This window comes from Trachypithecus francoisi, unplaced genomic scaffold (genome assembly GCF_009764315.1).
Source record: "Trachypithecus francoisi isolate TF-2019V2 unplaced genomic scaffold, Tfra_2.0 Lachesis_group11, whole genome shotgun sequence".
Classification (NCBI taxonomy): Eukaryota; Metazoa; Chordata; class Mammalia; order Primates; family Cercopithecidae; genus Trachypithecus; species Trachypithecus francoisi.
Genome location: NW_022681456.1, coordinates 20242459 through 20265740, shown reverse-complemented (window position 1 = coordinate 20265740; position 23282 = coordinate 20242459). Strand labels below are relative to the sequence as shown.

General features: G+C 45.2%; 1 protein-coding gene across 2 annotated transcripts in view; it reads left to right on the top strand.

The window, feature by feature from the left end:
- RPH3A (rabphilin 3A) overlaps positions 1–23282 on the top strand; it is a 119054-nt gene that overhangs the window by 77888 nt on the left and 17884 nt on the right. For both annotated transcript variants that reach the window (XM_033220521.1, XM_033220520.1), the window contains exons 6-16: positions 4004–4133; positions 5369–5452; positions 7045–7210; positions 8414–8452; positions 8548–8694; positions 13904–13990; positions 14490–14552; positions 15453–15677; positions 17881–17960; positions 20489–20563; positions 22050–22159. In XM_033220521.1, coding sequence (XP_033076412.1) covers positions 4004–4133; positions 5369–5452; positions 7045–7210; positions 8414–8452; positions 8548–8694; positions 13904–13990; positions 14490–14552; positions 15453–15677; positions 17881–17960; positions 20489–20563; positions 22050–22159 — 1206 coding nt within the window. The remainder of the gene's footprint in view (positions 1–4003; positions 4134–5368; positions 5453–7044; positions 7211–8413; positions 8453–8547; positions 8695–13903; positions 13991–14489; positions 14553–15452; positions 15678–17880; positions 17961–20488; positions 20564–22049; positions 22160–23282) is intronic.

Here is a 23282-nt window from a genome sequence, read left to right as displayed (position 1 = left end):
ACAGAGGTTGGCCCCTGAACTGGCTCTATGAAACCCTCAGGGTACCATGAAGCACAGTTTGATGACCACCGATACAACCCAATGCCTCCTGTTTTCCAGATGAGGAAACAAGTGCAGAGAGGCAAAAGCCCAGATTAAAATCAAGATTTGTCAACTGCATGTTGAGGGTTCTTTGGGGAAACACAGTGATGGAGCATTGGTTGGTTATTTTGTCCCAACCTCGGGCAGTGAGAGGTGGATGGGCTGGAACCAGCCAGGGTAACTGCATATGTGCAGCTTGGTGCTTACTAATGATTGAGGGGCCTTTGGTGAGGGAAAGGCAGGGAAATCGAGCAGGGTGGAGGTTGGCTTGTTCAAGGCAATCCCCATGGCTCTACATGGCACATGGCTGTGTGCACAGCAGCATGGTGTAGCAGCTAAGAACAGGGACTTGGGAGCCCACTGCCTGGGTCTCAGTCCCAGCTTTCACCACTTCTTAGCTGTGTAACTGGCATAAACCACTTAACCTTTCTGTGTCTCAGTTTTCTCATGTAGTAAATGGAAACAAAAGTAATCCTTAGCTTCTAGTGTGACTGGGAGGAGTCATTAAGAAAATCCCTGTGGAGGGCTCACATCTGTAATCCCAATGCTTTGGGAAGCTAAGGCAAGAGGATCATGAGGCCATGAGTTTGAGACCAGCCTAAGCAACATAGTGAGATGCCATCTCTACAAAAAAATTTTTTTTAATTAGCCAGGCATGCAAGATCATACCCCTGCACTCCAGCCTGGGCCACAGAGTGAGACTCAGTCAAAAAAAAAAAAAAAAAAAAAATTAGCCAGGCATGGTGGTGCATGCCTGTAGTCCCAGCTCAGCTACTTGGGAGGCTGAGGCAGGAGGACTACTTGAAGTCAGGAGGTTAGTGCTGCAGTAAGCTGTGATCACACCATTGCACTCTGGCCTGGGTGACACAGCAAGGCCCTATCTCTAAAAATAATAGTAACACTACATAAATAAAATGAGAAAATAAAATTTCAATAAAAGTCTGTGCCTGGCACATAGTAAGTGCTCAGTAAACACCAGCTACTATTATTACAGGAGTTCTGAGACCATGGACTGGGAGCTTGTTCCTGGTTTCTGCCCACTCCCATCATCCTATAGAAATAACTTTTAGGGAAGATGGGGTGGGTGGGGGGAAAATGAAGAGGAATCGAGAAGAGCATGCTGCCTTCAGCTCTGCGCATCCTGCCTCCTCAAGTGGTTCTGTGCAATCTGGGTCACAGCGGAGGCTCCAGAGCCTGCAGGCTGCCTTTGCCTCTTCACTGGACAGGACAGCACCTCTCTCGAATGGAACACAAAGGGAGAAGCTGTTATTTATAGCATTGTAACTCAGAGCACTCTGAGGGTGTGGCAAGAGCAATGAGGGCCGTGGGGAGAGTCAGCATTAGGTGCCTGCCAGGCAGGGTTACCAGGGGCCCTCTGGGTGCTGTGATGCCCCAGTCCCTCCCATCGGCTCTCCCCTGCCATGTACGTACACAACTGGGACCCAGCCCATGGAGGGGTGGGTGGGGTCCAGCTCTATCTGGGTTCACTGGCTGTGTGTCTAGAAGGAGTCCTCATTTGAGGGATGGGCAAGGAGATGGCTTCAAGCTGGTGGGAAGTGACCCCCTCCCCCCACAAAAAAACGTCGAAGTGGAAACAGGATGCCACAGTCGTCATTCAGTGTGTGGTCTGAAACCAGTGGCATCATGTGGCACCACCTGGGAGCTTTCTAGAAATGTAGCACCTCAGGCCCCACCTCAGACATGGTGTTTCAGAATCTGCATTTTAACATGTCCCCGTGTCATCTGCGTGCACATTAAACTTAAGAAGTGCTGGGGTCATGTGTATGAGACATGGGTTCTAGGGTTTTTTTGTTGTTGTTGTTGTTTGAGACAGAATCTTGCTCTGTCACCTAGGCTGGAGTGCAGTGGCATCATCTTGGCTCACTGCAACCTCCGCCTCCTGGGTCCAAGCAGTTCTCCTGCCTCAGCCTCTTGAGTAGCTCGGACTACAGATGCACACCACCACACCCAGCTAATTTTTTTGTATTTTTAGTGGAGATGAAGTTTCACCATGTTGGTCAGCCTGGTCTCGAACTCCTGGCCTCAGGTGATCCACCCACCTTGGCCTCCCAAAGTGCTGGGATTACAGGCGTGAGCCACCAAGTCCAGTTATGGGTTCTAGTTTTGGCTCTGCCGCTTCCTAGATGTGTGACCTTGGGTAAGTCATTTAGCTTCCCTGTGCCACTTTCTTCACCTGTAAAATGGCATACATAGTAGTATCTCCCTCCTGGAAGTGGGTGACAATGCACTTCATGCCATGCTAAGCATATAGTGAGTACCACCGAATTGTAAGCTGTTATTATGCATGGCTTGACACTCAAGTCGCTTACTTTTGCAAGATACACATGTGGGGAGTGAGCTGCTCTTATTCATTCATTCATTGATTCAACCAGCATATACAAATCCTCACTACAGCCTAGGCACTGATTCAGCACTGGGCACACAGCAGGGAACAGAACAGACAAGGTGCCTGGCCCGGGGGAACTCGTAGCCCTGCAACAAACCAGAGACTGTTTCACAATCAGCTAATTACTTAATGCAGATAATCCCTGTAGTTAATTCCCAAGGTAACTAATGCTATGAGGAAGTACCAGGTTGCTAGTATAGTGGATAAGATTGGTAGTCTGAGGAGGCTCTCAAGAGGGAGTGCTATTCTAAAGAATGAGGATACTTGGACCAGGCGCGGTGGCTCATGCCTGTAATCCCAACACTTTGGGAGGCCGAGGCAGGCAGATCACGAGGTCAGGAGATCAAGACCATCCTGATCAACATGGTGAAACTACGTCTCTACTAAAAATACAAAAATTAGCCCAGCGTGGCCATGTGTGCCTGTAGGCCTGTAGTCCCAGCTACTTGGGAGGCTGAGGCAGGAGAATTGCTTGAACCTGGGAGGCAGAGGTTGCAGTGAGTCGAGATCATGCCACTGCACTCCAGCTTGGGCGACAGAGTGAGACTCTGTCTCAAAAAAAAAAAAAAATGAGGACACTCTAGGCAGGGAAAATATAAAAGTGTGTGTGCATGCAACAGAGAGAGACAGATCACAAATGTGTGTGTTTGTTCCAGGCACAAGGAACTGAATGTGCTCTGATGCTAAAGCAGACAGAACTGAAACTAAAAGATCAGTGTAACTAGAGCAATGATTCTCAAAGCCATTCTTGAGCATGCATCAGGATACCTTGGAGGACTCATAAAATACGGATTGCTGGACCTCTATCCAGCCAAATTAGAATGATTGTTTAGCTTCCAGGGCATTCGTTTTCAGAGGGGAGCCTTCCTGCATTCTGTTCATCCTCTACCCTTTCCTTAAACTGTCTGCACTTGACAATTTCGGGGCAGAATTTCTAATTCAGTTGGGCTGGGGTGGGGCCCAAGAATTTGGTTGGGTCATTGAATGTCAGGAGAGGAGGGGGTCAAGGAAGGCCCCCCACAGAGTTTCTGGTTTGAGCAAGTATGTAGATGGTGGCGACATTCCCCAAGACTGGGAGGCAGGTTTGCTGGAGCTAGGGATGGAGAGCAGCTAAGATGAAAAGTTGAGTTTGAAAGCACAAGTTTGAGATGCCTGTGAAGACATCCAAGTGAAGGCATCACGGAGACAGATAAATAGATCTAAATAAATCTAGCACTCAGAAGGCAGTTTCTGGGAGGAGGTGACAGGAGATAGAAAGGACTAGACAAGGTTCTTAATCCAAAGTCAGTAGAACAGATGGGACTTTGAGGGGTGTGGGAGGGGGTCTTTGGTATTCTGAAAATGTGTCAGAATTTTATGTGCATATGCCTTTTCCTGGGGAAGGGTTTACAACTGTCATCAGATACACAAGGGTGTATGACTCAAAGAAGGTGAAAACCATAAACCTGACACTGTGGGATATGCTGGTGGTCCCCTGTCCTACAAGGTCCTTATTTACCTTGTCTCTGCTTCCAGGCGCCTGGTGGACCGCCTGGAAAACATGAGGAAGAACGTGGCTGGGGATGGGGTGAACCGCTGCATACTGTGTGGAGAACAACTGGGGATGCTGGGCTCTGCCTGTGTAGTATGTGAGGACTGTAAGAAGGTACCATCATCCTCTTACCCCTTCTTCCCTGTGCAGCACCTGCAGAGGGGAAAGTCCTAGGCTCCAGCTGTAGGGGTCACTGGGTCTTGGGGGGTGGAACTTGGATCCTAAAGATCACTTGTCAGGATATGTTTTTTTTCTGGGATACTTCCATGCCCTACTGTCTTCCAAGGTAACCCTGATCCTGGTTCCTCCCTGGAAGCCACTCTGATCCTTCTGTCTCTTAGAGCTGAGCTCCATCCAGGGTGAACTAGGGAGCCTGTGGCAGGACATGAGCTATGATTGAGACTGCAGCTATCCTGGTTACACCTTAGCAAGTTATGTGTCAATTTAAAGAGCATGCTAAGCACATGTTTATACTTGTGTATATGTGGAATGCTTTCAGTTTTCTCGTATCCTGGGTTATGATACAAGAAACTTAGAAAGCCTCTGTTTAGCCAAGTTAGAATCATTTAACTTCCAAAGCATTTGTTCTCAAAGGGGAGTCTTTCTGAACTCTGTTCACCCTCTAACCTTTCCTTAAACTGTCTGCTCTTGACAGTTTGGGAGCAGTGATACAACTGTCCTGGGGTCTGCCGGACTCCAAGAGTCCAGTTGAACAACCCAGCTGGAGACATCTATAATGTCATCATCTCCAGCTTGATGTCACATTTGACATGTAGAATGAAATCTTGGGAAGAGTTTATCTATTCTGAAAAACTTGCCAGTCAACTCAAAAGTGAGAATTTCATGACCCATTAAGTTTTCCTAATTGTCTTAACTTCCAGGAAATTCAATAAAAAAGGTAGTATTCTATCACACAGTCATGGGGCATTTTCTCAGATAACTTTCTTCTCCTTGGGGAGTTAAACTTCTAGCCATAGTCTAGGTTGTGTCAGGTCCATTTTGGAAATAAAGAGGGAGTAAATTAAGACACGAAATGGATATCTGGTCATTCGTCTTTAGAAAAAAGTATGTCAGTGATTTCCCCTGTGTGGATGATGAAAATTCAGATCCCATAGGGACATTTAGAGAATTCCTTCATCCAGTGCTTAGGAATGACTCAAGTTCTTGTTATTGGAAATAAGACTCAAAATTGGAGTTTTATTCTAACTGGCCGTGCTCGTGGAAGGAAGTGTGAGAAATGGAGGCAAGTTCTTCCTCTTTACATCCACCAAGAGAAAGCGGGGGGCAACATTGCCGTGCCTCCCATGAGCATGGCTCATCTGAGTCTGTTGCCTGTGTTTCATCCACAGAATGTCTGCACCAAGTGTGGAGTGGAGACCAACAACCGCCTGCATTCTGTGTGGCTCTGCAAAATCTGCATTGAGCAGAGGGAGGTGAGTGCCCTGGTCCCATCTGGTGCCTAGATCACCCTCCTTTCTTGACCAGCTTAAGAGGTGCCTTAGGAGGTTGGTATGAAAGGAGCCAGCTCAGCAGTGAACATTGACAGAACAACCTCACACTATTTGGAGGAATTTCTTTTCTCCTCCTCTGCTTCTGTGACTTTTTTTTCTTCCTTCCCATCCTCTCTTCTTCCCTCTCTGTTCATTGCCCTCTGGCCTCTGTTCTTTCTTTGACCCCATTTCTCTGAGTCTTATGAGTCTTCCTCTCCCAACATCTTTCCTTTCTGTGTCTCTATTCCATTTCTTATTTCCATTTTTTTCTTTCCTCATACTCTCCTCTTGTTTGAGCTCTTTTCTTCCTCTAATCCTTACGCTTTTTTCTCCCTTTTCCTCATTTTGTTGTTTCTCATATCTTCACACCTTTTTTTCAGCAATTTCTCTTTACTTTGTCCCTCTTTCTTTCTCCCATGGCATCCTTCTCTTCCCCAGTTCTGTTTCTTACTCATCTTACCCCAATTAAGTCCTTTCTCCTTCTCCCAATTTCTTCATCCCCTGCCCACTGCTGCAGAGTCCTGCCTTTGAGACCATGTTTCAATAACCATGTTCTCCTCAGTATCTGTCAGGGGCCTGGCAGGAAAGCATTGGCACACTTCAGTAGGTTAATCCAGGGCTTGATGAAGGTGTTATTGACAAAGATCCAGGCAGAGCTAAGAGGAATCAGCAAGGGTTGACGAGTCACCCTAGCACCAGCAAAAACAGGGTTGCTGTATCCCCTCCTAAGACTGAAGAGATAGAGGAGGGAGTGGTTACCAGACTGGAAGATAGGTGTAGCCTAACAGGAATTCAGTCATTGTCCAACTAGTGGTGGGTTGTGGGGAGCCAAGGAAATGAATACCATAGTCCCCTCCTCTTAACTACAAACTCTTTATTTGTCTGGAGAACTCTTCAGCAATCCAAGCTTTCAAAAGGCTTTGTTGTAATCCATGGTGCTCTCCTTGACCAAATAAACCTGAAGACAGAGGTCAAGGTTTATTTCATGGAGTCCAGTTAGTGCAATATATACTGGTCAGCCTCCTGGGGCACAGAGCAGGGTGGAGAATGAATCTGACTGGGCAATGGAAGATGTTTCACACGCCATCCTAGGTGTGCTGCTCTGTCCTGACCCACAGGGCCAGGAGAAAGGCCAGAGGTCTCGGGGAAGTTGTAGGTAGATCACCCTGTTTACAACAACCAGTGTAGTGGAGAGCATGCCACATTTAAGAGATGGAAGACTTGGAGTTGAGCCCTTGTTTTTCCATTCCCTGGCTGTGTACTGTTGGACCCATCCTTAAGATTTTGGATATTCCATTTTCTCCATCCAAACTCCACTTTCTACATGGGTAAACTCAAGCCCTTTCTATTGAGTGTTCAGGGTGGATGGACTGAATAAGTATGAATTGTGCAGGGCTCTGTAGTAGTAAGAAAAGTGTGCTGGCTATTGTGTCAGTGTGCTTTGGACGAGGAGGAAAGATAAAAATGGGCACTTATGAAGGTAAGAGCAACAGTGCTTGGCTGCCACATCTTCAATCCCTGTCTCTCCTCCCCAGGTGTGGAAGCGTTCTGGAGCATGGTTCTTCAAAGGCTTCCCCAAACAGGTCCTCCCACAGCCTATGCCTATAAAGAAGACCAAGCCCCAGCAGCCTGTCAGTGAGCCTGCTGCCCCTGAACAGCCTGCTCCTGAGCCCAAGCACCCGGCCCGGGCTCCAGCTCGAGGTAGGACAAAGCAAATGCTTCTTTCAGGACCAAGGACAGATCAGGTAGCCAACTGGTCTACCTGAGGGATGACCTGACATCATGTCTGTGTTTCCATCCAGTTGTTGGACGGTCAGCTTCTGGACTTGGTTCTAGGAATTCTATATCTCCTTCATAGTTCACCATAAATTCTTATCAAGAGGGTAGCACAGGGAACTCTCCAGCAATGCCATGCTGCCCAGAGGCTTTGCTGTCATCCCTGGTGGAATATCTGGTGTACAAGAGGTAGAAATTAAAATTAGGACCTGAGAGAGACTCTCACCACCAAGATCACACTGGAGCCTGGGAGAATACTTGGCTTGCTGAGAAGGCCTTCCTGGACCCTAATATTTCTCCTACTATGCATAAGCAAGTCTGACTTGGACTAATTGAAAGTGAAAGATAAATAGAAGGAAATCAGTAAAAGAAAATTACTGCTACCAAATTGCTACTATTGACATTATCACTATTATCCAAGTATTATGATTAATTATTAAAATGATTAAGAGAGAGAAGCAAAACAGTAAAAATTTTAAAAAACAACCATAGTAAAAATATATTTTAGTTGGACTAGACCACTAGGACTGACCAGATAAAGCCCTTGTGATAATTTCAATTGACACTAAGTGATAAAATCTGGACTAAATGACAATTCCAGATTGAGTGCAGGCAGTGCTTCTGAAAGGAAGGGTATAGTTGAAGGTTTCAAATATTGAAGTGTCCATCTGCATTTTTCGTAAAATAACTTACCAAGGTACTTAGCACAATGCCTGCCACCTAAAAGGCATTCAACAAATGTTTTCTTCCTGACAAGGCATGAGCAATTTCTACTCCTTGCAGAGAATCACCAAATTGTCAACATATATTGCATTCCTGAGGAGTCCCCAGTTTTCACCACTAAAAGATTCCTTCTTCCTAGTTCTTCTAGGCTAAGAAGGTTGTATAGCATAATTATTCTTTATAAAGCCTGTGTATGCTCGTATGTGTTTATGCACGCAAAAAAAAAAAAAAATGTGAAATTGTAAACAGGAGCTAGACCAAAGGGGAAGTTGGGAGGAAGACTTTTAATTTTTGAAACATATTCTTGGGCAATAGTCAATGAACCCCTTTGTAGGCTTCTTAAGTTCTGGTTTTCCAGACACCAGAAAACCAGTAATCCTCATAATTTGTGTTTACTTCCTCCAGGTGACAGTGAAGATAGGAGGGGCCCAGGTCAGAAGGCAGGTGGGTTCTGCTGACTCTGTTTTGTCATTTGAGACAGGAATTGGCCTAATACCCTCGATGCCCTTTCTCCATTCAATTCATGCTCTTCTTTCCAGGCCCTGACCCGGCCTCTGCTCCCGGGCGAGGAAGCTATGGGCCTCCCATGCGCAGGGCCTCCGAGGCACGAATGGGCTCATCTAGCCGGGATTCAGAGAGCTGGGACCACAGCGGAGGTGCTGGAGACTCCAGCCGGAGCCCAGCAGGTGAGCAAGATGGGCAAATCCAGAGACAGTTCTCTGGATAGGGAGACTCAAAAAGAATGAGGGGGACTGTGTTTTTATTCATCTACTTAGGCAGCACTTACTGAGTACCTACTGTGTGCCATGTTCTATTCTAGATACTTGTTCTAGTCTACGGTAGAGGAAAGACAGGATTCAGAAACAATTCTGGCTCTAGACAGCCATAATTTTGGTTAGATCCTTTTCTTGATGTAATACCATATGTTAGAAAACATGATTTTTTTTGTCCCCGCCTCAAAAAAAAAAAAAAAAAAAAACCTGGGGGAAAAATGCCCCTAGGCTTTGAACAAAGTAAGGATGCTTCACTCTCAAAGATCTCTCCAAGTCTACCCTTGGCAATGGCCTCTGCTGTCTGGGCATATGGCATAGGTCAGCATGGCCAGGATGTCACTGACAGGCGCTTGTATTGGGTACCTCACATTTCTGGCCTCACTCATGGTGGGTTTATTTGGCAAGAGTGCCCATTGGTGGGAGTCACTGAGCACAGGACTTTGAAGGAAATATCTACCATAGTGAAACATCTTTGTTCCATAGCTCCTTGTCTGAGACCTCAAAGCAGCTTCATTTCTTTTGCAGGAAAGGGCTGCGTCTGGGTCTAAGTCAGATTGGCTGAATATTTAGGTCCCATGTTGATGTCTGGTCTTCTCTTCCTGAATTGTGTGTTTGGAGCTTAGCACTTCACTTCCTCTTATTGGCAACAGAGCTGGGCACATACCTTGGGCTTCATCATCTACCCAGACCTCCCCCAACAATGAACCTATGGTTTAGATGAATAGAGAAAGGAATTTCTCAGATCCTCAACATCATGAAATATTTATAGAGTGTTTACTATGTGCCAAATGCCATCTCAAGTTCTTTTACATATATTGTCTCATTTAATGTTTGCCACAACTCGAAAATCCACATGAGACTTCTGTTATTCACATTTTACAGAATGGAAAAATTGAGCCTCAGAGAGGTGAAGCCACTTGCCCTAGGTCACACAGCTGATCACTGGTTAGAATGAGAATTAATTCCATATATGTCCAACATCAAAGCCTGTGCTTTTTCTTTTCTCTTCCAGAGGTTAAGTTTCTTTTGGCGATGCCTTTTAAAATTATTTTTTGATTGTTGTAAAATATATATAACATAAAATCTACCATTGTAACCATTTTCATGTGTACAATTCAGTGGGGTAAAGTACATTCACATGGTTCACAGCCATGCCACTATGCATCTGCAGAGCTTTTTTGTCATTACAAACTGAAACTTTGTATCCATTAAATAATTCCACACTCTTCTCTCTGCCCAGCCCCTGGTAACCACTACTCTTGATTCTGTATCTATGGTTTTAACTACTCTAGGTACTGCGTATCAGTAGAATCAAGCAGCATTTGTCCTTTCATGACTGGCTTACTTCACCTAGCATAATGTCTTCAAGGTTCATCCGTGTTGTAACATGTGTCAGAATTTCTCTCGTTTTTAACCCATTTGTGCTGGAGGTTGCAATTTTTTTTGGTAAAAAATCAGACCTTGACGGTGACTTTGAGCAGTAGGATATAAATAACTCCTACAAGTTTAGCGTTCCAATAATGGAACACTGGGCATAAATTAAGAATACACAATATTCTATTGTGTATTTATATAGTATACAGATAGATGCACATAATATAGTATACATATATATAATAGAATATATAGAAACACAGTATATATAATATAATATACAATATATAGTATATGTTGTATATTATGTACATATAGTATATACATACAGTACATATACTATATATAGTGGTGTATATGTATATACATGTATATACATATATATAATAGAATATATAGAAACACAGTATATATAATATAATATACAATATATAGTATATGTTGTATATTATGTACATATAGTATATATACATACAGTACATATACTATATATAGTGGTGTATATGTATATACATGTATATATACATATATAGTGTGTGTTTGTATATATGTACATATATTATATATACTACATTTTGTTTATCCATTCACCCATCAATGGAAGTTTGGGTTGTTTCAACCTTTTAGCTGTTGTAAATGATGTCATTGTGTGCCTGACATACAAATATCTGTTGCATTCCATTCTTCTGAGTATATACCTAGAAGTGAAGTTGCTGGATCATATGGTAATTCTGTGTTTAATTTTTTGAGTAACTACCATACTGTTTTCCATGGTGGCTGAGACATTTTTAGATTCCCACCAACAATGCACAAGGGTTCTCATTTCTTCATGTCCTATCAATATCTGTTGTTCTCTGGGTTTTGTTTTTCTTTTTAGTCATAGTCTTCCCAATGGGTGTGCAATGGCATCTCCTTGTGGTTTTGACTTGCATTTCCCTCGTGATTAGTGATGTTGAGCATCTTTTCATGTGCTTTTGGACATTTGTGTATTTTCCCTGGAGAGACAGCTATTCAAGTCCTTTGAACACATTTTAAATTTGATAGTTTGTCTTTTGTTGTTGAGTCATAGAAGTTCTTTATGTATTCTGGATATTAATATCTTATCAGATATATAATTTACACATTTTTCTCTTATTTCATGGGTTTTTTTCACTCTTTTTTAGTGTCATTTGAAGCACAGAAGACTTTATTTTGATGAAGCACAGTTTATCTTTTTTTTTCTTTTCTTGCCTATGTTTTTAGTGTCATATCTAAGAAATCATTGCCTAATCTAAGATCCTGAAGAAGTTCCTTTATGTTTTCTTCGAAGAGTTTTATAGTTTTAGCCCTTATGTTTGGGTCTTTGATCCATTTCGAGTTAATTTCCGCATATCAAATCCTGCTTTTAACGTCAATATTATTTTGTCTTCTGAAGACAAAGATGGTCATAGGACATTTCTGAACTGGATTTGAATCCCCTGTCCCTCAGGAGTCAATATAAATGTTCCCCTGGTCTAGCTTCTAGCATCCACCTGCTCCACCTTGAGCTGGGTTAGCAGCTACCTTCTCTGAGCTCCCAGGGTAGTGAGATGCAGCCCTAATGCAGGACTTACCACTATCTAAAGCATTATAGCCTGAATCTCTTTCCCTCATAATACCAGGGACATGTCTCTCTCCATTAATTTATTATGTTTCCAAATATTTGCAGCATCTACCATAATTTTATCTCTTTCTCATCATTTTCCAGCCTACACTAAGATTCCTAGTTGATTATAGGCTCTCAAGTGCTTCCATATTTGAATTAATAATCATAATAGCAACTTAAACTTATTGAGCATCTACTCTCTGCCACGTATGTGATTAAACCCTTTGCATGGGCCATATTGATCCAATCAACAGCTCTTTTTGGATAGGTACTATTGTAGTCGTCTTCACGTAATAGATACAGCAAAGAGAGGCTAAAACAATCTCAAGCTCACATAAAAGTAATAGCAGGGCTGGTGTTTAACCCAGGCAGTTCGCGTGCAGAGCCAATGCTCCTAGCTGGTCTGTTATAAGTTCCACTTGAGGGACTGAGAGCAGCTCAGTAAAACAAATTATCAGTAAAACTTGTTCCACGGCTTAATCCTGGAATCTCAGGGTCCTCCCTCACACACAGTGTGGAAATCCCTTCAGAGGATTCTGAAAGGGGTTTGGTCACCCACATACTCTCTGTAAGGGGGGACTCCCTTCCTCTTGGAGCAGCTTATTCTATTGTTGATGGACTTCAGGTGTCATTTACACATTCAACAAGATCTGAGATAGACTTGGACAGAAGTCCTACCTTAGGGGCTTCCTGGTTATGTGACCTTGGGCATATTTAACCCCTACTACCTCAACTGCAAAATGGGAAACACAATACCATGCATGGCATTGAGTTGTGAAGCTTCCATGAGGTGATGTTCATGCACCCCATGAGGGGTGCATTTGAAGAACTCAATGACTGTTGGCTATTGTTGCCTCATAAACTCATCATTTCAGTGTCTGTCTCCTTCCTATGACTGGGCTGTGCACTCCTGGAGGATATAAGATGGTGTTTTGTCCATCTTAGCACAGGGACTGGCACTTGGTAGATACCCAGTGGATGCTTGTTGAATGAATGAATGAATGAACAAATGAACGAGGCCTCAAATGAACAAACAAATGGCAGTGCTAACATAGGAACCTGGGACAAGACTTGGTGACTCATAAGCTCCCAGGTAGAGGTGGTAAAGCACCCTCTGTTATGTGTATTCAAGCATCCATCCAGCCAAAAGTGCTGGATTCAGGAAAGACGGCATCTAGCCCAGTGAAACAGGAGAGGGCAGGGCTTTCTTCCCAGAACATCACACTTTCTGGGTACCAGAAACTGCTGCACACATTATTCCATTCAGTCCCTCTCTGGGAAGCAACAGCATGTAAGGGTCTCTGGCACAGACTCCAGAGACCAACTGCCAGCATTCAAACCCTGGCTCTGCACTAACCAGTCAAGAGACATTAGATGAGCTCAGTAACTTCTTTGTGCCTCAGTTTCCCCATCTGTAAAATGGAGACAATAAGGCCCCATCCCATAAGGTTATTAGTGGTTATTAGTGCAGAAATTAAAGAAGTTCTTATATGTAAAGTTCCTGGCATATGGCAAGCACTAAATAAATGTTAATTCATTACTATTATGAGTTAAGTGGAACTGTTGCCTCCATGGGGCATCTAAGGTTCAGAGAGAGTGAGTGAGCAGCCCAAGGTCACACAGCCCATATAGGAAACAGCAGAAAGGCAAAGCCAAGTCCATATGAAGATAGAGACACATTCTTTCAATAATAATAAAATAATCTCACCACCTGACATGTGTCGAGTCTTTAGTACATGCCAAGTACTGTTCTGAGCATTGCCTGTTTGTATCATTGTATCTTCCCCACAGCTCTATCAGCTAAGTGATTATCTCCATATACCAGGTGAGGAAACTGAGGCCCAGAGAGGACAGGTCACTTGAGCAAGGCCACACAGGTGGAAGGAGGATTATAGAACCTGTGCTTTTTAACATCTGTGCTGCTGCTGTGACTCACCAGAGTCTGAGTATTGAGAGCAAAGAACACACCGAAGGCAGAAGAGCCAGAAAGAGCTGAGCGAGTGAGGAGCTGCCTCCAGCAAAAGTCCAAGGGGCTCACCCCACACCAGCTGAGCAGTCCCAAGCTACTTTCTTGTGTGTGTGTGTGTGACACACAATGGCTGTTTTCTCTTCTTTCCTCTGCAGGTTTGAGACGGGCCAACTCAGTCCAGGCCTCCAGACCTGCCCCAGGCTCAGTGCAGAGCCCAGCACCACCTCAGCCTGGGCAGCCAGGTACCTGCCACTCGCCTGCTAGCACCTGCTCAGGCTGTCACTGGGCTGTGACCCCTATACCAGCTTGCAGAGCATGCTGGGTTTTCTGCAAAGCTGCAGCCACAACTAAATCCTAAGCTCTTCTAAGACCCTCAGAACGAGTAATCCCCTGGGTCAAGAAGCTGGGCGGGGAGCAGGAGGAGGAGGCGGGGAGCATCTTACCCACCCAAGGCAGAAAGTGATGGCGCCTCGTTCGCCAGTGTTTCCCACCTCAAAGACCAACACCCCCATTTCACAGAGGAGCAAGTCAAGGCTCAGGAAGTTCCCACAGCACTGGGGCTTGGATCTAGGCCTTTCTAAATCCAAAAGCTCCCCTCCCAGTGGGACTGTTCCTGCAGCCTTGGGTACCTTTCTGCCTTCGGGCCTGTGTCCATACCTGTGAAATGAAAAGAAAAAGATGAACCCCCAAATGATGCCACCCTCTCTGCTGCATCTCTTTTTCTCTCTTCTCTCTGCTCAGGGACCCCAGGAGGCAGCAGACCAGGTCCTGGGCCAGCAGGACGCTTTCCAGATCAGAAGCCAGGCAAGTATCTGCTTCCTCCCATACCTGCCCAAGTGGCCACCTCTCCCCTACCTCCCTGAGAGAGAGCAGGCAGCTGCCAGAACTTAACTCAGCCTGTACCCTGAGACCTGTTAGATGAGATCTGAACAACCCCCTGAGTCTAAAACTCTAGATAGTCCGTACTAAGATGAGCTAGATAGAAATGCCAACATGTATAGTTTAGAGCATAGACTACCTGGGTTCAAATCCCTGCCCCTTCACTTCCTGGCTGTGTGACTTTGGGCAAGTTACTTAGCTTCCCTGAGCCGCAGTTTCCTTATTTATAAAATGGGAATAATACTAGGACCTACCTCACAGAATTGTTGGGGGGTTTAAACAAACTAATACATAGAAAACTCTGGTGGGTTGCCTGGAATATACTAAGCCCACACTGAGCGACAGTGATTGCTATTGACATATATCATCAATATGCATCACCATCATATGTATCAGTCATAGCTACGAGACACTTTTTGCTTTCTCAGACACCAGGCACTGTTTTAAGTGCTGCACTTATATTCGTTCATTAAAAAAATACTATTATTTGAGGAGCTTCAGATACTATAATTTCCATTTTACAGATAAAGAAACTGAGGCTCAGAGACATTAAGTAATTTGCTGCAGGTCACACGGCCAAGATTCAAATTCAGGCTGTCTGGGCTCCAGAGTCCACACCATTGATTTGTACCCCCACGAGGTCTGTTTTGCCTACATCTGAATCAGCCTGAGGGGCTTATTGTCAAACACAGATCCCAAGGCCCCACTGCATGTCCACCGATTCTGGGTGGAGCCGGGAATCTGCATCTTTTGAAAATGTCCCTAGGTGCTGCTGTTATGAAACAGGGACTCAGCTGCATGTTTCCTGTCCTTATCTCCCTGCAGAGGTGGCTCCGAGCGACCCCGGGACCACTGCCCCACCCCGAGAGGAGAGAACAGGGGGAGTTGGGGGCTACCCAGCAGTTGGAGCCAGAGAGGACCGAATGAGCCACCCCTCCGGGCCCTATTCCCAAGCATCTGCAGCTGCCCCCCAGCCTGCCACAGCCCGCCAGCCACCGCCCCCAGAGGAGGAGGAGGAGGAAGCCAACAGCTACGATTCGGATGAAGCAAGTAGGTGGTGCCTAAGGGAGAGATATCTTGGAAAAATCACTTCAGAAGCCAAGCCCAGAAAAACAGGAATGGCTCAGGGACAGCCCTGTCTATCCCCAGACCCCTAAGATGCCAGACCTAATAAACATATTAACCAAGTGATAGAAGTGCAGATTTGTGTTTCTAAATTCACAAAATATCAGCTTCCTAAAGATTAAGTGCTACATGTATTTTTTATTGTGGTGAAATACAAATAACATCAATGGTACCATTTAAGTCATTTTAAAGACTGCAATTCGGTGGCATTAACTATATTCTCGATATTCAGTCTACTAGTTCCTCAAGATGTTAAACACAGAATTAATATATAACTCAGTAGTTTTGGTCCTAGGTGTGAATTCATATTTTAACAGTTTTAAAAACTCTTTAATGTGTATCTTCTAAAAGTAATTTATTAATCATTATTTCAAATTTGCTGGGCATTTTCTTTTGCATCCTTTTAAAATGCCTACAGTGTACTTATCCCAACCAGGCCCCAAGTCCCAGGGATACATACACACACACACACACACACACACCCCAGTGACATTTCCCCACAACACCCCTACCCCCACCAGGTGTGCCTGGGGCAGCCTTTGTGAGCTGGAGGGAGGCAGAACTGGCAAGTGTCTGCATCCAATATAGGTTGGTAAGTAGGGACATTACTGGTTGTTTCTGATCAAGTGGAAAAACTGGATCCAACAGAAGGACCAGATCAAAGGCTGTGACCAGCAACATGGCCTTGACCTGCCATGTCATTTCTCCTCACTGTAAGATGAAAAGCACAGCACCACCTCCCCCGGGCTAAGGGACAGATAAACTGAGATACCTTCTGGGAAGGTGCTTCGTAAAATGGAAATCGTTATTACATAAGGCTAAACACACACGAGGAATTGTTATTTTGCGTTATGGACATCAGAGGTAATAAAAGTCAACACGTGCTGGGCACTCGTTTTGTGCTAGGCACTATTCTGAGTGTACTCTGTGCATTTGCCCATTTCCTCTTCCCTACAAGCCTGGGCATAGTTGCTTTTATGACTCCCATTTTACAGATTGAGAGATGAGGCTCCGAGAGGTTGAGGGACTTGTCCAAGCACATCCAGTCAGTGCAAGGAGGGGCTGGTGGCCAATCACACAGCTGTAGCAGATCAGAGGCCAGGCCTGCATGGAAGATCAGCTGTCGCCCTTCATGCCCTGTGCTCTCCCATGGGTCATGGGTCTGCGGTCTCAGGAGAAAGAAGTGAGAGAAGTCCACCCACCTTGTCAGCCACAGGCTGGTTCTGCTCTGAAAATGCCCTGTCTATGCACCCTTCTACTTTCCCTAATCCTGGTCTTTCCCTGGAAAACTGGCTACTGCTCCTTCCATCAGCCTTAAATGTCCCCAACCCACCAAGCATAGATGATCCTCCCAGCCTCATGTCTGTCCCTGTTTTTAACTTATCCCGGTAGTTTATTACAAACCTGTCTCCACACCCTGTACTCTTCACACACTCACTCATCTCTATATTTGACAAGGGTTTATTGAGCATGTACTAAGTGCCTCAAACTGTTCTAGATGCTGGGGATATCATGGGAAAATAAAAAGATAGACATGCCAGCTATTCTCCTGAAGCTTACATTCAAGTGAAGAGAGACAGTTAACATACCAATGAATACATTTCGAATGGAGACAGAGCACCATAAAGGAAATAAAATACATTGAGTGACTACGATGGTAGCTACTTTAGAGAGTGATCAAGGAGGGCTTCTCCGAGGAGGTGACATTTAAGGTGAGAAAGCCATGTAGGGATCTAGAGAGAGAGCATTCCAGGCAGAGGGAACAGCAAATACTGAGACTCATTTATTCCTTCAGCAAATAAGTGAGCACCTACGACTATGGGCTGTGTGTTGGACATAGCAGCCAACAAGATAATCCCAGCTATTGCCCTCATGGGGTTCTCAATCTATCAGGACAGAAAGGCATTACCTAGGCAAGTGCACAGATGATGAAATGATCACAGATGTCCTGAGTGCTCTAAGGTAGTGCAGGGTCTACCAAGATGAGGTACTCACAGCAAAAACTGACTTTTCCTCTCTTCTGTAGTCTCAATTCATAGCCCAGCCTGGGCACATAGTAAGTGCTCAGGAAATGTTTGCTGAGTGACTGAATGTTCGTTATCTTGGTTCCTGCCTCTGCCCCCTTCAGCCACGCTGGGTGCCCTGGAATTCAGCCTTCTCTACGACCAGGACAACAGCTCCCTGCAGTGCACCATCATTAAGGCCAAGGTGGGTGATGGGGACCAAGCAGGGGACCTCTCAGGATGCTCTGGCATGGCTAGGAGACTCAGATGGGGATGGGTAAGCAGGCCTGTCTCCTGTTGTTGTTTGTCTATGGATGATAGTGAAAGTGATGAGAGGAGTCACAATAATTAGGCGAATTCCTTTCTGGGAGGCCTTCCTCCTCCAGGGATGGTCCCAGAGGGGTTTCACTTATCTGCAGCCACTTCCTGGGAGCACATGCAGCCGGGCTTCAAGGGCAGAGTCGGCCCCTATCTGCCTGGGCCAGCAGTGTCTCTGGAGGGGATGGTGGAGGTTCTGCCCGGGAGGAGATGACAGCCTGGCTCCACAGCTGACATATCCATGGAACGGCCTCATCTCTGTGTCTGCCTGAGGCCCCTTCTGCTGAAGCGGCTGTCTCACTGGAGCAGCAGTCGAGACACAGGGACACTAAAATGGGCTTCCAAGGGGGCGGGACAGCCTTGCTGCAGGCTCCGGAGGAGTGAGCTGACTTGATTCCAGACCCCAGGGGAAAAAGCTGGGTGAAACCAGTGCAAACCCCAGAAAGTAATTGACTAGGATTGCACCCCTCCCCTGCAAAGCCCCAAGCCTAGGCCACACAGAAAAACAAGCAGGGGCTCAGGAACCAGGCTTCTTGGGTTCAGATACCAGCCCTGACCATTCCTAGCTGTGTGACTTGGGGGAAGTGACTTAACCCCTCTGTGTCTCAGTGTGCCTATTTGTAAATCAGGGATAATAGTAGTGTCTCTCCCATAAGGATAGTGGTGGGCACACATTCCAGTTTTCCCAGGACAGTTCCCTTCTGTGCCTGTTGTCTTGCCATAATAATTAACTGTTTCCTTTTTCACTCTTAAAATGTCTCAATTTGAATGATAAATGAGGTACAAAATGCTTAACATAACTCCTAGACCAACACATTACCTTGCCCAAGTCACTTCTTTATTGAGTACCAATTATGTATCAGCATTTATTGGACACCTGTTATGTAGCAGCATTTATTGGGCACCTATAATATATCGGCATTTATTGGGCACCAAGTATGCATCAGCATTTATTGGACACCTATTTATTGTCATTATGGCAAGCACTTAGATGCACTTAACACTGCCCCTCCACCACCGCCAATAACGCAGTGAAGTAAGCACATACATTATTTTGTTTCCTTCTCATAGAAACTTCTGAGGTGGGGATTCTTAATAGCCCCATTGTACACATGGGGAAACAAGCTAGGAGGTTAAAGCCTGAGGTCCCACAGCTCATACGGGATGGAGCTGATCTTTACAGCAAGATCTCATTTAATCCTCTAAGAGCCCCATGAAGCAGGAGTTGCTGCCAGCCCCATTGAACAAGTAGGGAAACAAGATCCAAGATCACTGGACACAATACAGTTGACCTTGAACAATGTGGGAGTTCAGTTAATCCCTGTGCAGCTGAAAATCTATGGTATAACTTTTGATTCCCTAAAGACTTAACTACTACTGGCCTACTGTTGCCTGGAAGCCTTTCTGACAACATAAACAATCAGTGAACACATCTTTTGTATACTTTAGGTATTATGTACTGTATTCTTACAATAAAGTAAGCTAGCAGAAAGAAAATTCAACATTGAGAACATCCTAAGGAAGAGAAAATGTATTTACTATTCATTAAGTGGAAGGGGATCAGCATGAAGGTCTTCATCCTCATGGTCTTCATGTTGAGTAGGCTGAGGAGGACGAGGAAGAGGAGGGGTTGGTCTTGCTGTCTCGGGGGTGGCAGAGGTGGAAGAAAATCCTCATGTAAGTGGACCCACACAGTTCACAGCCGTGTTGTTCATGGTCAATTGTGCATGGTATAAGTGCTGTGCAGTGGGATGACAGGAGCCCAGAGGTGGGACATCTGCCTGGTCTGAACGTAGAGGATGGACAGAGTATGTCTAAGCCCCAGGAATTTGGAGATTGCTCATTTTAACAAATCAACTTAATTCCTACCTACCCCAAACTTCCTTATAGTATCTCATCTGAGCCTCATCCCAGCCCTGATGGATGGAGACACTGAAGTTTCAGAAGATAATGCAAGGGTCAGGGCCAGAATATAGGAGTCTCCTCCTTCCCCTAACCTTGCCTTTACTCTTCTGGGACATCTCCTCCCATCCTAGCAATAACAATCCAGCCTTGATCCAGTGTGTATCATATGCCAGCACTTTGCAGGTGGAATTGCATTTAAATCTCACCACCTTATGAAGTGGGTACTGTTCTCATCCCCATTTGACAGGTGGGGAAACTGAGGCTCAGATAGGTTAAGAAACTTGCCTAAGGTCACATAGCCAGGAAGTGACATGGCCAGGTTTGAAACCCAGTCTCCTGTCCCAGCACTCTTTCCGTGATACTGCATTTCCCTTCTCTCTCTTTGGAGAAGGAAGCACACAGGGTGGACCAACAGGCAGGACAGATGCCAGGGGGCTATGCCCATTGCCGATGACAGCTGAGCACAGGGCCCTCCTGAGGCCCTCACACCATTGCCTCCTTCTTTTGCAGGGCCTGAAGCCCATGGATTCAAACGGCTTGGCTGATCCCTACGTTAAGCTGCACCTCCTGCCGGGAGCCAGCAAGGTACCATATGGCCTGGGCTTCTCTGCAAACCGGGTGCATGGGCCCTGGCAGATACCCAGGGTTCTCAGCTCAGAGCCTAAAATAGCCCTTATCTGCCCCAAATCCCCAACCCCACCTCATCCTGTGAGTAGCAAAGCCATTGCAGAGCAAGTAAAGTATGTTCCAAGGGTCATTCTCCCTTGGGCAGGGGCTCTGCCCATTTTTCCAACTCAGAAACCTGGGATCTGGGGAGCTGCCAATGCCAGAAGAGAAGCAGATGCCCTGACGATGCCCTTCATCTGCTCGAACACCTTCAGCTGCTCTCCCACTGCTGGCTCTGGCTCACCTCCCCCACACATTTTATACCCCCAACCACACACTCCTCATCTCTCAATAGAAATGAGCCACTCTCTCCACATGTCAGGACTAAGCCCTTCGGAGAATATTCTCTGAAGCCCTGGCCCGCCCACCCTTCTCTCCCCTCCAGCTCACCGGCTGAGCATTGCTTTGCTCTGGGGTTAATTCTCCTCTCTGGGGATTGGCCCACCCAGAGTGCATGGCTGGAAATGGAAGTGTGCCTACCTGGGTTTTGTTTTGTGCTTTGTATTAATTTGACACAGACGTCCTAAAGGCAAAGGTGACAGTACATCTGTCAAATGATCTTCAGAAAATGCCTGTTAAGTACCCCTGCAAGTACCAAATGCTCCATGAGACAAAAGAGGACACATGTACACACGTGCACACCGCCCCCCACCCTCAACACACACACACACACACACACACACACACACACACACACACACATACACTTTGTCTCACTCTTCTTTGGATCAAGGAAAGACAGTTCATCACCTGGCCATGGTCAAATGATGAAGTGTTTGGCCCCTGCTCCTCCTCACTCCCCAGTGAGGTTTGCTTCTCCTCTAGATGCCCTCCTTTACCCACCCCTAACAGCCAAAGCTGCTTTGCTGAAGAATCTAATGTGAATCATTTGCATGTTAGCATGAATGAGATTTGTCACCAGCCTACCTCTTCTGGGCATAGTTGCATTTCTAGCCTTCTCTGTCTCAGAGTAAAATGAAAACTGTTGGCCCCTCTAAGGAATTTTAGGCATGAAGGGTACTATTTGGGGGGAACAGAGAGAGCCATCCCAATATCCCCTGCCTAAATGAGAATGGGTGACTCTCGTTTCTGCCTCCCTGACCCATAAATGATTTCTCCTCAAAGGAAGATGTCTCTGCTTTCTTAAGGGAAAGTTCAAGGAGGAGGCTCAGTGCATGGAGGGAGAAGGGACCCAGTGTCAAGCATTGATCCATTTTTCTGTGGCCATGATCCTAGAGGATGTCCCCCACTCCCTGAGAACATGCATTTGGGAATCACTAAGCCCCGGGACACTCCTACGGGGAAAACCACCCACCCACCCACCCCATGTCAGCCCAAACGATGGGGTTCCAGAACTGGCTCCCCACGGAGGTAGGTGTCTCTGTCCATCTCTCTGGGGCTCTAGTCCAACAAGCTTCGTACAAAAACTCTGCGGAATACCCGAAACCCCGTCTGGAATGAGACCCTCGTCTACCACGGTATCACCGATGAGGACATGCAAAGGAAGACCCTCAGGTACGTGCCAGGCAGAGGGCAGAGAGGGAGGCGAAGGGGAGACTCAGGGAGGGTGGAACTGAGACTTGGGGTGAGGCCCTCACGGCCTCACTCTAAAAAGATCTCTGCATAGTTTATTTTTTTCTTACTTGTTTGCTTTTACCAAAAAATGATATATATTTTTGGTAGAAATTTTGGAAAATACAGATAAGTTGAAACTGTTTACTGTTCACATCTTGGTATCTGTTCATTCAGGGTGTGTGTGGGGGGTGGGTGCTTGTGTGGGTGTGTATGTGAAAGTTTTTTCCTAATAAAATTGAATGCTTATAAAAATGTTTATTACAATGGATCATCCCATTAATATATCTGTATCACTTAAGAATACATTGATACCATTTCATATTCTTCTACAATGTTGAATTATTAGGCTGGTGTGAAAGTAATTGCAGTTTTTGCCATTAGAAGTAATGGATATATATATATACATGGAACTTGCCTTTTATTCTTAACAATATATATTGGTGTTATAGCCGTGAAAAAACATTTAAATCTACCTAATTTTTAACTGCCTCAGAATATTCTACAGAATGGATCTATCACAGATTTTTTAAAATGTTCTTATTCTTAAATATTACAGATGAATAGAAAAGTGTAGCATATACTAAAACAAACATCCATGAACCCACCCAATCCTTGATCTGTTAAAAATCTTGCTATTTTGCTGTGTGTGCATCAGCCATTGTTTTAAGAAATAAAGCACTCCTGTGCAAGTTGAAGCTCCTTTTGTATATTCTATATCCCACCCTGTCCTGTCCTCTCCCTTCTCTCCCAAGAGCTAAACACCATCCTGAATTATTGGGGTATCATTCTCAAGTATGTCTTATACTTCATAATTATGTACCTATAAACAGTGTACAGTATTATTTGGCATGTTTTAAATTTTTATGTAAATGTTTACCAGTTTATTTAGCCAATTCCCTACAGGTGGGCATTTAAATTGTTTCCAGCTTTTCTCTACTACAAACAAAGTTGCAATGAGCAACTTCATTCTCCCTTGTGTACATATGAGTGTTTCCTTAGGACAGAAACCAAAGAGAATTATTACTGGATCATGGGACATGTGATTTTTTCAAAACGATTTCAC